Source organism: Nannobrachium achirus, assembly GCF_963921795.1.
Source record: "Nannobrachium achirus genome assembly, chromosome: 13".
In the NCBI taxonomy this organism is placed as follows: domain Eukaryota; kingdom Metazoa; phylum Chordata; class Actinopteri; order Myctophiformes; family Myctophidae; genus Nannobrachium; species Nannobrachium achirus.
Window position 1 is genome coordinate 16,102,164 of NC_137833.1, and position 16,771 is coordinate 16,118,934.

The following is a 16,771-nucleotide window of genomic DNA, read 5'->3' on the forward strand; positions in this document are numbered from 1 at the left end:
AGTGAGTGAGTGAGTGATGAAGAACGGAGAATGAGTAAGACAGAGAATGAGAGAAAGTGTGAGAGAGAGAGAGGGAGAGAGTGAGATAGAGAGAGAGATGGATTGAATAAAGACTCAGTGTTCTTCCAGTGTAAGCACTGCGGACAGTAAACATGAACCCATGCACTCTCACACACAAACATATATAGAAAGATTTCTATTACAATGTTTGTGAAGTCCTCCCATTGGGAACATTCATTCTCCAAACTTAACCCTTACCATGTCTATGTAAGCGGCTTATAACACAAACTATAACATTCCTTAACATGAAGTAATTTAATGAAATTAAGATGTAGAGGATATTGTAAATAACGACACTTAAAATAATGGTCTCCTGACCCAGTTTCTGCTTTTTGTTACACAAGTGTACAGTACACACAAATACATTAAATAGCGGTAAATGAGTTGTACAAATGGAACCAAAATGGTTCCATTTGTACACTGTCAGAGTTAAGGGGAGACCTTGACATTTAAAAGTTAGAGAAACACTGGTGTAGATGGACACAGACCTGGATGTAGAAGGGTATTCCAGCACTGCGTCGTGTGGCACACAGCTTTGACGAGGGGTCACTGGACTTGACCTCCTCCAGGACCTCAGACAGCCAGCGGGCAGGCAGCTGCTGCAGTGCACGACTGCCACTCCTAACACACACACACACACACACACACACACACACACACACACACACACACACACACACACACACACACACACACACACACACACACACACACACACACACACACACACACACACACACACACACACACACACACACACACACACACACAGGTCAGCAGAACCAAAACTAAAAGAAAGACAATCCAATGCATAGAGAACTCTCGTCCAGTTGCACAATGCTTTCAGCTGACCTATTTTGAATGAACACCACATTTGCAGGTCAATTATAATAAAACTTGAGGTAGCTTCAGTTGAATTCTTAGTCATACAGAAACTACATAATTAAAGAGGCAGTGCCACGATTTTGGTTTAGATGTGTGTGTGTGTGTGTGTGTGTGTGTGTGTGTGTGTGTGTGTGTGTGTGTGTGTGTGTGTGTGTGTGTGTGTAGTTGGCATTACTACTGTAGACCACCTGGTGTGGTTAAAATGTGCAAGGATGCCTTCCCTCTGCATTTTCTGTTTATTTTTGTACGCTGCAAGCTCTTTCACTATTTACTCCACTTGTCTTAAGCCCTCTATAGTTCATTGTACGTCGCATAATTAAAGGTCACAACGTGTCCCATCGTGACGTGTGTATATTTTAAAATGTTTGACATGCCCAAAATAGGGACGCCAGATTGAAAGTGGTTAATACCAATTCACCCAGATCTGGCATGCACACACTGAAAACGCACTGCACACACACACACACACACAGAAGAATGCACCCTCCTGTTCTGTGTGAGAAGCTGTTGTTTTAGCAGGGTCAGTGGACCGAGGAGGCCAGTTCAAACAGTCCAAGGTAGAGGACAAACCAAGGGCATATGGTGGGCTCGTCTGTATGCACAGTCAGCTACACTCTCTCTCTCACACACACACACACACACACACACACACACACACACACACACACACACACACACACACACACACACACACACACACACACACACACACACACACACACACACACTAAGGCATTCACCAAATATTCGAATATTCGAACATCAAAGTCACTATTCGACGTTGTTCACCGAAGTCGAATATTCGCTTTTTTTTTTTTTTTTTTTTTGTCTTTAAAAATCTATATATTTATTCATGGTTTATAAAGCTTGGCTAGATAGGAAGTCATAAGAACCCCGACAAGCACTTGGAATTGTAGGTATTACATTTAATGTGACTCGGTTCCGCAGATAAATATTGTCAAAATAGCAGATCTACATGCTCACAACGCATCTCGTTGCGAGGCGTTGTGCGCATGTAGATCGGCTATTTTCACAATGTTCGCCTCTTGCTTACCTAATATTTGACAGCTTGGCCAGTTTGACCAGTCCTGTCGAATATTAGACTATTCGAATACTTTGAGGTCGAATAATTCGAATACTAAAAATAACTATTTGTGAATAGTAATAGTAATACATACTGACTCACACACACACACACACACACACACACACACACACACACACACACACACACACACACACACACAGTGACACATTCAAGAAAGAAGAGAGAGAGACACCGTTTGGTGCACTCCTGCACCTATACCTTTAAGAAAAAGGAAGATTTGTGTGCGCTATTTGAAATACATTTGAAAAAAGGCTATTTATCTTTAAAAGTTTTATTATACCATGTCACTGCAAAATCTTGAAGTGCTGCTATAGTTTCAAAAGCTTTATACAGAGTTACTCATGATGACTACATAACTATTCCTAACTGCAAATGAAGATTTTTTATGGTTTTGTAAGCTAGTTCTTTCTAAGTTGCAATATGTGACACAGCTCTGTTTACACAATTCTTTATTTCTTAGTTTTGATCGTTTTTATTTGACACTTGTTTTGGCAATGTAAACGGATGTTTTCCCATGCCAATAAAGCCTCTTTGAATTTGACAGACAGACTCGTAGGGAGACGGAATAAGACAGTGTGAGGGGGGACAAGTGCAATTGGAGCTCAGCAAGCCCAGAAACCAACACACAGCATCAAACAGCAGCGGTTCAACGCCCCACAATCAACACCCCATAACCCCAGCTCATGGCCTGCATACCATCCATGCACTGCTGCCTCTAGCCCTGCTCCACACACACACACACACACATAAACATGGGTATGCACACACACAGAGGCCCAGAACAGAACACACACAAACTCCCAGTACGCCTACACGCAACCACTAGAATGTCGCCGTCATTACACAACTCACTAGTCACCCACCGAGAGAGAGAGAGAGAGAGAGAGAGAGAAAGAGAGAGAGAGAGAGAGAGAGAGAGAGAGAGAGAAGACAAGACAGACAGACACACACACAGGGAGAGGGGGGGCGGGGGTAGTTCTTGCACTTGAGCGGACAATCAACTTTTTGTCCAAACTCCTCTGAGTCTTCAACGACAGGGGTTTTCATAGTGGGTGACGACGGGGCACCCTGGGGTGCCGTGACGGCAGTCCAGGGGTGCCGTGAGATAATTTGATGATATTTGGAATGCATTTGGAAACTTGATGTACAAAGTTATTTTCAGTCAGTTCTAACCAAAATGGCTATTATCTCAACGTTTTCCTCGCAACATAATCACTGAAATATTGTCACTGTCGGTGTTTCAAATGTTTCAAATGTGTACGTCTTTTGGTAAAGCAAAGCCCTGCTTCATCATAAAAGACTGTTGCACAAAACTAGTGAAAACAGCCGATTTACAAGCACACAACGCCTCGAGTTGCGTGCTTGTAGATCGTAGAACGGTTTTGGACATACAAGGTTTCCACCCGACAACGACGATATGCTATAAATATAAGGTGCTGGGAGTGAAAATTATAATGTAAGGGTGCCTCGGATTAAAAAGATATTTATAGGGTGCCCTGAGACAAAAAAGTTCGGGAACCCCTGTTCTACGACACCAAAGGCAGCAACCTTTCCGACGCTTTGTGGTTTGTCACCTGCTCTTTAGGCCAACACGTCTTCCAATGTGAGTCTCTCGCCGAGGAAAAAAAAGACGGGGGAGGGACGGGGTCAAAGAAAGCAGAGAAATTATTTCATGACATCCCGAAACTAACACAATTGCAGATTTTTCCATTCTTCAAGGACATTAGCGAGGTGGGGGATCATATTCAGCTCAAGCGGAGCGGAGGTCGGTGAATGACGGGCCATCTTGGGTTGGAGTCTCGGGTCTCCTCGCCAAGTTGGATGTTGTGCCTGGCAGCCCTCTTGTCCACAGAGAGCCCCCCCCCCCCCGTCAATTTAGCACCGTTAAATGCACAATGAAAAGCACCTGCGTCATCACGGCTGGAGACATTCAACTCCGCGCACACACACACACACACACACACACACACACACACACACACACACACACACACACACACACACACACACACACACACACACACACACACACACACACACACACACACACACACACACACACACACACACACACACACACACACACACACACACACACACACACACACACACACACACACACACTCTTCTAGCAAGCTCTTTGAACTGGCAGTTATCATAAAATAATAGTATCGTTAATAGAGCAATACTTTTCTCTCCACTGGGATCACAACAACAGAAATTATGTTTCTCTTTTTTCCAGGATTACAGGGACATAACCAACAGACTTGCAACAACATTTAAATGCCCGGTTCAAATAAATGTTAGTCTTCTTATGATCATTTCTATTTGAGGAGTGATTTTGAGATGACCTGTATATTTCAAGGCATATTGATAGAAACCATAATGTAATTTCCCTGTTTAAACACTTTTGGCTACCACACAGCAACAGGCCTGTCAACCTTGGAAAATGCATTATGTAAAACCTGCATCCCACAGTCCGATTACATTTACAAAGGAGGGCCAAGAACGTACTTGAGGAATGGGATGAGGAGTTGGAACGAGGGGGATTAAATCAAGTGTTGCTGTTGATTCGCGGGTCCTATTAATTAATAATCATAGTGCAGACCAAATGTCCCTCCAGCCTATACTGTAGGTTAGGCTGAATGGACACAGAGGCCGCCTGGGAAACAACTCCAGTCCACTCCCGCCCAGTGTCAAAGCGCTCTCCGAAGCTGCGAAAGTCCATCCATTGTTGTTCCGACAGCGGTAGCTGCTCACGTGAGTGTTCGCCTGGCAGTGTTGCATCCACGTTTTTCCCAATGACACTAAGAGCGATGGTGGGGGCGCGCGGGGCTGCAAGGGAAAGGAGAGCTTGTTTTCTGTGATAATGACGGAGGCGGGCCGACTCAAGACAGAATAGTAGATATTCGTCCCCCCCGACTTTCGGCACCCCTGCGCGGTCCAAGTGAACTCAGCGAATCGCTTCCTAACTCCTTGCCCACCACTGGCCCCCACCGTTGTGCTTAGTTTCTCTGGGAAGTGCCAGGTCGCGGCAGTGTACTCCATCGGTGAGCAGCGCCTTCTTGTAAGCTAGACTTTACGGATCGAAGGTCTGCCACAAACATACACATGATCAAAGACACAAACATAAATACATAATCACACCAAAGAGACACACATACCTGCACAGCATGTCGGTGAGTCGTACAAAGCCCACGTAAGCTAGTTCGAAGGCACCGCGGTGACGAGACTGAAGAAGCTGCTGACGGAAATAGAGGCCCACCCCTTCCACCTGAGAGAGAGAGAGAGAGAGAGAGAGAGAGAGAGAGAGAGAGAGAGAGAGAGAGAGATTATAAGATAAATAACATTTACAAAACAGTAAAGGTTAAAAACGATAAAGAGCTCAGTATATAACTGTACATTGTTTTCTGTGTACCGTGTTATTTTTGTTATTTTGGGGGTAAGCTTTATTCAACAGTTAAAAGTGGAGAGACAGGAACTGCGGAGAGAACAGGGGAGTTACATGCAGCAAACTCAGGGACCCATGTGTGGTATGCAAAAAGTGTTCATTTCTAGCAATGACTGCTGTACGGTTACTGTATGTTTGACTAATAACATTTGATCTGATAACCAAGACCATTATCGTCACACGACTGTGTCACGCGTCGGAATTAGCTGATCTACAAGCTCACAACGCATAGCAAAGTGACACGTCGTGAGCTTTTAAATCAGCTGCTTTCAGCGCGCAACGAAGTACACTGTACATCTCTGTCCCTGCTATAGCCAGTGTGCCTGACCATGTCAACCGTGAGAGCGGCATGTCACTAGCGTGACAAGTGTGTTCAAATAAGGACACTGAGACATCCACATAATGACCACCGTCAGTAAAACCGTCAAGTTAGTAATAGTGTTAGTAACATTATTCTAGCTACACACACAGGCACGCACGCACGCACGCACACACACACACACACACACACACACGCGGCCACGTTATGTTTCTGTCGCAGTGTGTAAACACATGAGTGTATTGCAGGTGAGGGGCAGGGCGAGGCGGACGCAGGCCTCACAGTGCCCTGTCATTACACTTGTGGCATCACCACCACAAGAGGAGGCCAGGCCTCGGTCGTGGCCCTGTGCCAGTTCTGGGGTGGCATGGAGGGCACCGGCGGGAGGGGTTGGCCAAGCTGGAGGGGGTGGGGGGGCAGGGCAGGCCAGGCACAGCCCTCCGTGTGAAAAAGCCTGCAGGGGCCACGGGTGGATGTGGGGTTAGACAACATGTAAACTAACACGGGCACCACGGACCCGCAGATGCACGATGTTACATCATCTCCTCTAACCCTTACCCCCGTTCCCTGGGAGCCGAAATCCTTACGAAACCCTCGCATCTCTCCCTCCCTCCTTCCCTCCGCCCACCCTGCTCCTCTCCTCGCCGCAGGTTTACGATACGATTGCAAACGTAGCGCTTAAAATTGACCACCTATTTTTTATCTTTTTTTTCGCCAAACACGCCCAAATGACTGGCCCATCAACTCAACTGACCCCTGTGGACCCAAAGTGGACCAACCGAAAACACCAAAGTATGGACAGGGGCGACCGCAGCGGGTACCAGCCCAATGACTTATCACATCACTGGCCAGAGTGGACGTGCAGGGCAAGGCCTGACCTCACCCGGGGGTAAAAATGGGAGCGACAGTCACTGTTCGAGAGGGCCATGGTGGCTTGGAGCAGACCGCTGCGGTGCAGTGTGGTGCAGTGTGGTAGAGTGCGGTGCTGAATTGGGCCGCGCCAGACTCTGGCTACGGCTATTTAAAGGTCCCGTCTCCCTGAAGGTTTTTGAGTGACTGTTAAAAGAGGCCGAGCAGGCTTCCTGCACAGGGCGGTGAGGGGAGGAGGGTGAAGGAGGGGGGTTGACTTTATTTAGACGTCAACTTCCTGTTTGCAACGCGCCTGTCTCCCAGAAAACTTCCATGTGCGGAGAATGAAGTTTCCCAACTCTAATTACACACATGGCTCTGGGCCGTGTCGCTGACCCAAATAGCTGACTTCTGCCTCTCTCCGACGACAGCGGCCTCAGTCTGAGCGGAGAGCGCGGCTGTCTGGTGATGATCAGAACGCCGCTTGCACTTCATTCCTGTTGCCGTTGTTGTTGTTCCGTCTAATGACCACCACAGGCCCCGAGAGGAGTTATGCAATTCTGGACCCAAGAGACTGGGCTAAAGGCTACAGTCAATAATTCTGCACAAAAGGCTCAGTGTTCACTTCTCTTTTCTCCGGTTCCTCGTCTTCTATTACACAGTTAGAAGTCTCTGTGTTAATTTGGCTCTATAATAGGGTCTTTTTCGACTACAAAAACTAAGCGAGCCGTGCCGCCGCGAAATGCATTTCACGGGTTCTGGATTTGTTTCCATACGCTACACAAGCTCGGTTTCAGATTAGGTTCCCAGAATCTCATTTGGGTCCTGTTCAGGCGGTGGTGGTACTTAGCCAGAGTTCTGGGAACTCAGAACTAATACTTTCTAAAATAGCCAAAACACTATTGGAGGGCAAATATTCATTGCCTTTTTTTCTTTACATATTCCATGTTTTATTATTTTTTTAATTCTTCGGATTTTAAACAGCGCTGCAAAAAAATCAAGCAAACGTAGCATGACACCGTGCTGGGGACCAGGGGAATCCCATATAGGGAGTAGACGTACAAGCCACAGCCATCAGACGGATGCCAAATATTTTAACAAAATGACACAAGTAGTTTTGACCTTTCATGGATGTAGGGACCCGTGTCTAAACATTGTGTTTACCCTGAGGGGGCCAGCAGGGGTAGTGCATGATGAATACACAGTACGGTAGCTAATCTTCTAAACCAAACATTAAATGGAGACCCCCGGCAGTCTGGCCCACTAAAACTGAAAGAAACCGCGATCCATTCTTAGTGCACTCGGCCCTCCTCTGGTCTGTCCCATGAGACAGGCTGTGTTTGTGGAACTTTTGAGGGACAGTAACAGGTTTTGTTTTTTCAGCCAGCCAAACGACACACAACAGTGGGAGTGGGAGAGAGAATGGCAAGATATGAGCCGAGTAGGGATGGGACGCTACGCGATATTATTGTTTATTGTGATAAAAAAACACGATAATCCTATCGTGGAGATTTAATTTATCGTGATATCGTCCTCCGTCATGCACTGGGATCAATTCACCTTATTTGCCGAGCTGCATATCCGGCCGGTACCACTTAAACCCTCTATAATTGGTAAAAGGTACTTATAATATACGTACTTAATACAGTCTTTTTTCACTTTCTATGAAATGTCTTTGCAAAAACATAGCCGATCTACAAGCTCACAACAGATCTGCAATTTTTTTGGCAAATGTTCCACCACAGGATAACAGATTTTTATTATCGCGATAATATCGTAAATCGTGATTTCTTTTGTCACAACAATCTTGATATGAAATTTTCATATCGTCCCATCCCTTGAGCTGAGCAAAGCGGTCATTTACCAGAAGAATGAAGCCTGACCTCACAAGATAGAGCAAAATACATAAATTATAGTGCTTTAACCCATTTAGACCTAGAATTATTGAATGCTTTAACCAGTGAAAAATAGCAGATATACAAGCTCACAGCGCGGCACCGAGTGCCGCGCTGCGAGCTTGTAGATCTGCTATTTTTGAAAAAGACATGAAAATGTGTGCAAATCTTTGAATATATGTATTTTTAAAGCAAACGTTTGTAACTGGGTGGTCCTTGGACCAACATATTTTGAGATGGGGGTCCGTGGCCAAATACATATCATTTTGGGGGTCCTTCACATGAAAAAGTTTGAGAACCACTGACATAGTAGTCTCTCAAGAACAGACTAACTGAGCTCCAGTTGAGTGAAAAGGACCTTTTCTTTGACGATGGCTGACATGTTTTTCTTTTTTTTTTTAAACCTTAGAAGTATTCAAAAGACACTTATAGAATTGGGTCAAAATTCTAACTCGTTTTTTTTTCAAAAATAGCAGATCTACAAGCTCGCAGCGCGGCACTCGGTGCCGCGCTGTGAACTTGTATATCTGCTATTTTTCAATAGTTTTTTTTTTTGTTATCAATTATTTTTATTTTCCATAACATGAAATTAGAGACATACATATGAATAGAACAAGAAAAAGTAAAACATTAATCAAAAGAAAAATGCAATTAACAGACAAACAACACAAACAATAGCAAAACAAGAAAAGGAAAAGAAAACCCACCCACCCCCTTTCCCCGGACCAACACGGAATGTACAATAGTGCATGCCTGTGCTAGGCTGTTACCACTATATAGTGATTTCTTGAATCATAGCCTTAAGCTTATCTGCAATGTCCGACCACATATTAATGTTTTCTTCTTTTGCTCCGTGTAACCTTGCTATCGACTGCTCTAAATATACTATATCTAGAAAGGTCAAGGCCCACTGGCGAAACGTTAACGTATGAGGAGGTTTCCACCGCGTAGCTACCATCTTCTTCGCCGCCGTTAATCCAGCAAAGAAGATGCGCTTGCGTATATTGTTTAGTTGCAACTGTGAGACGTCATTTAATAAAAATAAAGAAGGAGAAGATATGATATTAATACTAAAAATAGTTGAAAGTTTGGAGGCAACCATATTCCAGAATGACGACACATTTGGGCATTCCCAAACCATGTGAAGGAAGGTACCAATACTATTTGAGGCGCAGAGAGTGCAGTTGGGATTATTCAAAATCCTCATAGCACATAGTCTGCGGGGAGTTAAATAAGTCCGATGAACAAAATTTAAATGAATTTGTTGATGGTCTGGATTTCTAGAAGATAGCCTAATGTTAGACCATACTGTGTCCCAACAAAAGTCAGGGTCCAAATTTGGTACATCATTCCTCCAAACAGTATCAACAGATAGGGGCCCATAACTACAGTCTAATAAAAAACCATAGAGGGTGGAAACCAAACCTCTTGTTCTGTTACCATCACAGATAAACTCATGGAAGGGGTGCAATCTAAGGGGAGCTTGCCATGGGACCCCGTAGGTCCTCATGGACGTTCTCAGTTGGAAGTAGAAAAAAAGGGTATTTCCAGGCAGATTGAAGATGTCACACAAATCTCGAAAAGGTCGTAAACCATTTCTATCAAATAAGTCCCCTAATGTACGAATCCCCTTAGCCCTCCACCTTGGAAAGCGAATGGGGCGATCCTCGATTAAAAGTCTTTGATTATTGAACACTGGGGAAAATAAGTTCCATTTACAATCAATCTTACACATCTTTTCAGCTGCCCTCCATACTGCCACTAAATGAGAAATGATAGGTCCAAAGCGAACTTTGCATTGATGTGTAGTTATGTTTGAATAGATAAGATCTCTCAATTCAACAGGCTGCACTAAACTCTCCTCAAGCTCTCTCCAAGAAACCTTATTTGCTGGGTTAAACCAATTTAAAAGGGGGCGGAGCGTGAAGGCCCAATAATAAAATTTAAAGTTGGGCAATGAAAGGCCGCCATCATCTCTAGCACGTTGTAATAGAGAAAGTTTAAGACGAGGGCGTTTCCCTTTCCACACAAACTTAGATATCGAAGAGTGAAGCTTATTCCAGTATTGCGGCGGTGGTGGCAAAGGGAGCATAGAGCTTACAAAGTTAACCCTAGGAAGAACATTCATCTTTATGATTGAAACTCGAGCTTGGAGAGAGTTGGGCAAAGATGACCATCTATCTAAATCAAGACAAATCTTATTTAGAGTGTCACCATAGTTGTTCTTAACAATAGCCTGAAGAGAGGGGAAAATATCTATGCCAAGATATTTGAATTGGCTTACTACTGGGATTATGGGCGGCAGGATAGCAGATCTCATCTGATCATTTAGAGGTAGAAGGGCTGACTTCGTCCAATTAATTTTGTAGCCGGAAATGGAACTGAACTGATCAAAAATTTGAAGGACGTGAGTAATTGACTGTGGTGCATTCTCAATGAACAGTAGAATATCATCAGCATATAGGGAAATGCGATGCTGTGTGTTGTTAATCGAAACAGGAGTAATATCTGCAGACTGACGCACTGTCTGAGCCAAGGGTTCGAGTGAAAGTGCGAAAAGGAGAGGACTAAGGGGACAACCCTGCCTTGAAGATCTGCCAATCGTGAATAGCGGCGAACAGATCTTACCGGTTAGGACCATCGCTGACGGATTAGAATAAAGTACTTTAACAAAATGTATGAATGAAGCACCAAATCCCATTTTATCTAGTACAGCCCACAGGTAAGACCATTCCAGACGATCAAATGCTTTCAACGCATCGAGCGACAACACTGCGGCGGGGGTCCTCAGCTCCTTAGCCCTATCGATGATATGCAATAGTCGTCTAGCATTATCAGAGGCTAGTCTAGTTCCTATGAAACCTGTCTGATCACAGTGTACTAAGGTGGTCATAAAACCCTGCAAGCGACGCGCAAGCACCTTAGCAAAAACTTTTAGATCAGAATTCAAAAGTGAAAGCGGTCTATAGCTTGCGCAATCTGTGGGATCCTTGTTCTTCTTCAACAATAATGATATAATAGCTACATTCACATCCCTGGAGAAAGAGCCACTTTCAATTGCATATCGAAACATGTCTAGCATCAGCTGACCTAGATCTTCCCAAAAGATGGCATAAAGTTCAGGGGGTATCCCATCCAAACCAGGCGACTTGCCCCTACGCATTGCGAGCACAGCTTCCTGTAATTCCGCCAGATGGAGCGGTCTATCTAAGGCTTCCGCATCCGCCTCGCTAAGGGTTGGTAACTGTATGTTGGATAAAAAATCATTGCATACTGCATCATCGTGAATGACCTCGGAGGTGTAGAGCTCATCATAAAAAGCACGAAACGTGGCATTGACCTCTTTGGGTTCTGTAACCATGGCTCCCGTTGTTGATTTGACACTAACAATATCAGCAAAATGCTCATTGGATCTAAGACGTAAAGCCAGTAAGTGACTGGGTCTTGCACTATTAAAATAGTAGTTTTGCCTTGTGCGTTTCATTTGAAATTCTGAGCGGCGCTTGAGAATGGAGTTAATTTCTTTCTTAACTAGCTCTCTCTGGGTTGCTGTACTAACATCAAAGTTATTTTGGAGAGAATTATCCAAAGTAGAAAACCGAGATTCCAATTCCACCAGTTTGGCTGACCTTAATTTTCTCTGAGTGGACGCATAGAGGGTTGTATTACTCCTGATAAAGCCTTTAATTGCATCCCAAAGAATTCTGGGATCCTCAACTGAGCCTGTATTGATATTTATAAATTCGCGCAAACCAGTTTGAAACTGAGCTACAAATGCCGCATCGCGCAGCAGTGTGGTGTTAAACCGCCATCTAGGAGCTCTATCTATAACCTGTTTCAGTGAAGCAACACACAGCACCGCCTTGTGATCCGAGAGTGACATTGGGAGCAACTCTACCTTGGCAATTTTATGAAACAAGCTAACAGGGGCAAAAACGTAATCGATCCTAGAGAATGAAGCATGCCTACCCGACAGAAAAGAAAAATCTCTAACCGTTGGGTTCATTAAACGCCAGATGTCGAGTAAGCCAGTTGAGTTTGCCCAAGCACGTAGTTCTGCAGACGCTAGTGCTTGTTCTCTGCTTTCTACCCCAGTGGATCTATCTAGGTTATGTTGCCATGTTGCATTGAAGTCAGCACCAACAATGATTTTGAAATCCGTCAGTTCCAATAAGGTTTTAGTTAGTAATTTGTAAAACTCTTTGTCTAAAACATTTGGAGCATACACAGAGACTAGTGCTAGCATTTTACCCTCCAAGCGGATTTTAGCAACAGCTATCCTCCCGTCACTGTCAGACCAATCACCCAAAAAATCCAACCTAAGGTTACGTCTAGCCAATATGGCTACTCCCTTGGTTTTGGAAGAAGCAGCTGAAAAGGCTAAAACACGATAATGTTTATTAGCCAATCGGTTGGAATGCTCTTTTAAAAGATGAGACTCCTGTATAAATGCAAAGTCAATTGATTTAGATCGCAAAACCCCCAAAATGCTGGTTCGCTTATGCGGTATATTCGCTCCCCTTACATTGAAACTTAGAAATTTATATTCTGTCATAATTGTGGTTCAAACCATACGCACAGCAAGCACAGTAGAACATTTTAGAATTTCCTAGTTGGTCCCTCACAACAAACCTTCCCCACAGAAAAACAAAACAACCCCAAAAGGAACAGAAAGGAAAAAGCAACATCAAACGAACATAAAAAAACACATAACATTGAAGCTTGAGGGGGAAAACCCCATTAGCATCAGAGTGCACAAAAACAGTTCCCCACCCCATCAACCTATTAGTCAACCTTCATTTCACTCTGTCAGAGAGTGCAAACAAGTAACTGCCCAAAAGTAACCATACATTGCCCTCTGGTGATTATGTAAATATATAACAGATCACCAAAGTAAAAACAACAACAACAAAAAAGTGCCTTCTTGTGGCTGAATAGCTCTCAAACATTCCATCCGCTCAAATTATGATCAATCTCCCCACTTCATATCACTTAAATAAATGAGAATGGTATGTTAACATTTCTAGTAAAGAAGGGGGAGAGAAAAAAGAAAAGAATAAAGGGAAAAAAAATGAGAGGACTATAACAACTGTAATAATAATAATCAGTCCAGCATTAGGCCCACCTAGAATGTGATAAAGCCCTATAAGCCACGTTAATGCAAATAACCAAACACTTGTGACAGATAAGTGGAAATAAGGCTGTCACCACGACAAGGCACTAATATAATATTAATAATAAAAATAAATAAAAAGGAAATCAGTGTATATGATATAAAAAATATATGCACTTATATATGTAGTTAGAAATAGAAATTAAAAGCACATCCGGGGGGCCATATGCAGCAAAGCACACACAGTGTTAATGCATACTGCGCCACATACAGCCCCCCCCCATGCATCCATGTATACAAACCACAATTACTAATTAGAAGGGGGAAAAAAAGAAAGAAAAGAAAAGTCTGTATACATAAGTATTTACATAAAACACAGTTATGTATGATCAGGAAACCATATATAACACAGCACACATAATGCATACTGCGCCATATACAGCTCCCTGTACATGCCCAAAAGGCCAGTGCAAACTTAGATAAATGTCAATCATATTAGTTAAGTTTGTTTCCGTCTTAAACAGTAAACTACCATACTTCAAACAGTGAACCTACCCAATCACGACTACAAAATAAATATCCCAATACAGAGCTCCCCTCTCCCCCCATCAAGAAATTAACATTTTAGAAGACAACAAGTAAAGTAGGTAAATAACTACCCCCCCCCCCCCCCCCAGACAGCGGATCCACAAGCACGTAGAGCCAACGCGCCACGAGATCGTACATCCGCCAGCTATTGAGATTAGAAAAAAAAAGGAAAAAAAAGAACGAGTCAATGAGCCAGGGAGAGAGAGAGAGAGAGGAGAAGCAGAGATAGGTAGAGAGACATAGAGAAAGGGCGGGAGAGCGAGTGGTCTCTGGAACCGCGGAGCCTTCACAATTTAGACCATATTATTTATATCTGTTTCACCTTAAACAGTAGGCTACATTACTCAATACAAGGCCAAAGCCCAGTCTCGCCCTCCTACCCGAGAAAGTAGCGTTTTAGGAGGCATAAACGAACCATAAACTAACAACCAACATAGCCGCCATTACCTAACAGAAAGAGAGAGAGAGAGAGAGAGAGAGAGAGAGAGAGACACACACACACACACAGCGAGAGAGAGAGCCATAGAGAGAGAGAGAGAGAGAGAGAGAGAGAGAGAGAGAGAGAGGGAAAGCCGAGATAGATAGAGAGACATAGAGGGAAGACGAGAGAGAGAGCAGGCTCCGTCTGAACCGCGACACGGAACCCGTTAGACAAAGCTTAACAGAGAGAGATAAAACCCTCTAGACCTATATAGTAAGCAGCACAACGCTCAATAAGAGCAAAGGAAAGGAATACAATAATAACAAGAACAATGTCCATTATATTCAAACAAAAAAGACAGTGAATTATGCTTATAGCTTTAGCAGCCCTAAATCCTCTCTCCTTGCGGTAACCTAAATTAAAACGAGTAACACCCATCTGCTTACAGATCTTGTTAAAAAATAAAATATATCTTATTCTTCGATACAAATAAAATAGGTATTATGAAACGAAACACTTGAAAACACAACGTCAAGTCAGATGATGAGTCCAAAACAATAAGTAGGCTTACATTAACAACTCACCCTTTGGGGAGGAGGAGGAGGAGAGAGTGAGGAAAGAAAGACGCTGCGTAAAAGTCATCTCCAAAGTCCCAGCCAGCTTACCAACAGTCCATTAAAGGCAAAAGGATATCACATCGGCAGAATGTGTTTGAAAGCACGCGATCACGAAAGCAAAAGTGTCCCTGGTAAAAGTTAGTTCTCTGTAACTGTCGTCTCATCATCCTGCGTAGCTAGAGTCTCGTCCGCAGCACCTGGAGTCTTGAACTTATCCTTGCAAAAGGCCAGAGCTTCCTTGGGTGAGTTGAAAGTAGAAGTCGCCTCATCCACGGTTATCCAGAATTTGCTCGGGTGCCTTATTCCGTATTTCACTCCTTCCGCGGTGATGGAACGTAGGAATTCCTTTACTGGCCCGAAAGCTGCCCTTCTCTTTGATGTTTCAGCAGACCAGTCGGGGAAAATATACACCTTTTTGCCATTGTATGTCAGTTGGCCTGCTTTCCTGGAGAGCTGGAGTATGCGTTCCTTTACCCGGAAAAAATGGATCCTTGCCAGGAAAGCCCTTGGCTTATCAGAACGTGGATTGCCGGTCCGATGAGCACGATCCACCTCCGGGGGGGAGTCGGGAAACTCGTCGGGGAATGTTTTCTGCAAAAAAGACTGGATAAAGGCCACTGGGTCAGCCTTTTCTAGCCCAGGAGAGATCCCAATCACTCTTATGTTGTTCCTACGACTCCGGTCTTCTGCTATGACGAGCTTCTCCTCCAGATTAGCACATCTTCTCTCCAATTCAGTGATACACATCTGCAAACTGTCCATGGAGGAACCAAAGTTCTCAATGGCCTCCCCATGTTCAGCCACGGTCGTGTTCAGCGTGGCGACTGCAGGACGCAGCTCCTTTCCGAAGTCATCAATCTTCTTCAGTAATTTCTTCTCCAAGCCAAGCATCATGGGTTGAATAAAACCATCCATAAACTCTTTCAGTGATTCCTTGAGGACCTCGCGCAGCATGCTCTTTGTAACCGGAGCGTCAGCGTCGCCCTGCATTGCGCCGGCCATGTTGTCAGCGTTTGCGGTCGGAGACCTGGTACTCCTCGACCTCGTGTTAATCGTATTCGGCATGAAACACGAAACAACTGCAAAAACAGACGCTCACCAGTGTTTTGGGCGTTTAAAGTCTCAAAAGAACTATAAAGGCAGTAAAAAATGGGCTTAAAAAATGTGAAAACTATGCACCTCCACAGAGCTCAACAAACGCGTCCTACTCGGTCGCCATCTTGTCGGAACTTTGCTATTTTTCAATAGTTAAAGCATAAAATAATACACAAACTGTGTACGCGTTTTGAATGGATTAAAAATTAGAAGACAACAACCCCATCACAGACTGGATGTTCACCATTTTTAAAAATAGTACATGAGCTAATAGTAGAAAATGGATATTTATAAATCACTTATATTAACTTGAAGAGAAATGATGACAACTGTTTGTGTGCGAGTGTTTCTCTCTTCACCACAGCCACAA

General features: G+C 43.9%; 1 protein-coding gene across 1 annotated transcript in view; it reads right to left on the bottom strand.

The window, feature by feature from the left end:
* The window catches only part of thada (THADA armadillo repeat containing), a 195,239-nt gene that overhangs the window by 123,808 nt on the left and 54,660 nt on the right, over positions 1 to 16,771 (bottom strand). Inside the window, exons 22-23 of the mRNA XM_080741000.1 lie at positions 5,218 to 5,327; positions 549 to 681 (exon numbers count right to left, since the gene is read on the bottom strand). Of these exons, the coding sequence (XP_080597126.1) occupies positions 549 to 681; positions 5,218 to 5,327 (243 nt within the window). The remainder of the gene's footprint in view (positions 1 to 548; positions 682 to 5,217; positions 5,328 to 16,771) is intronic.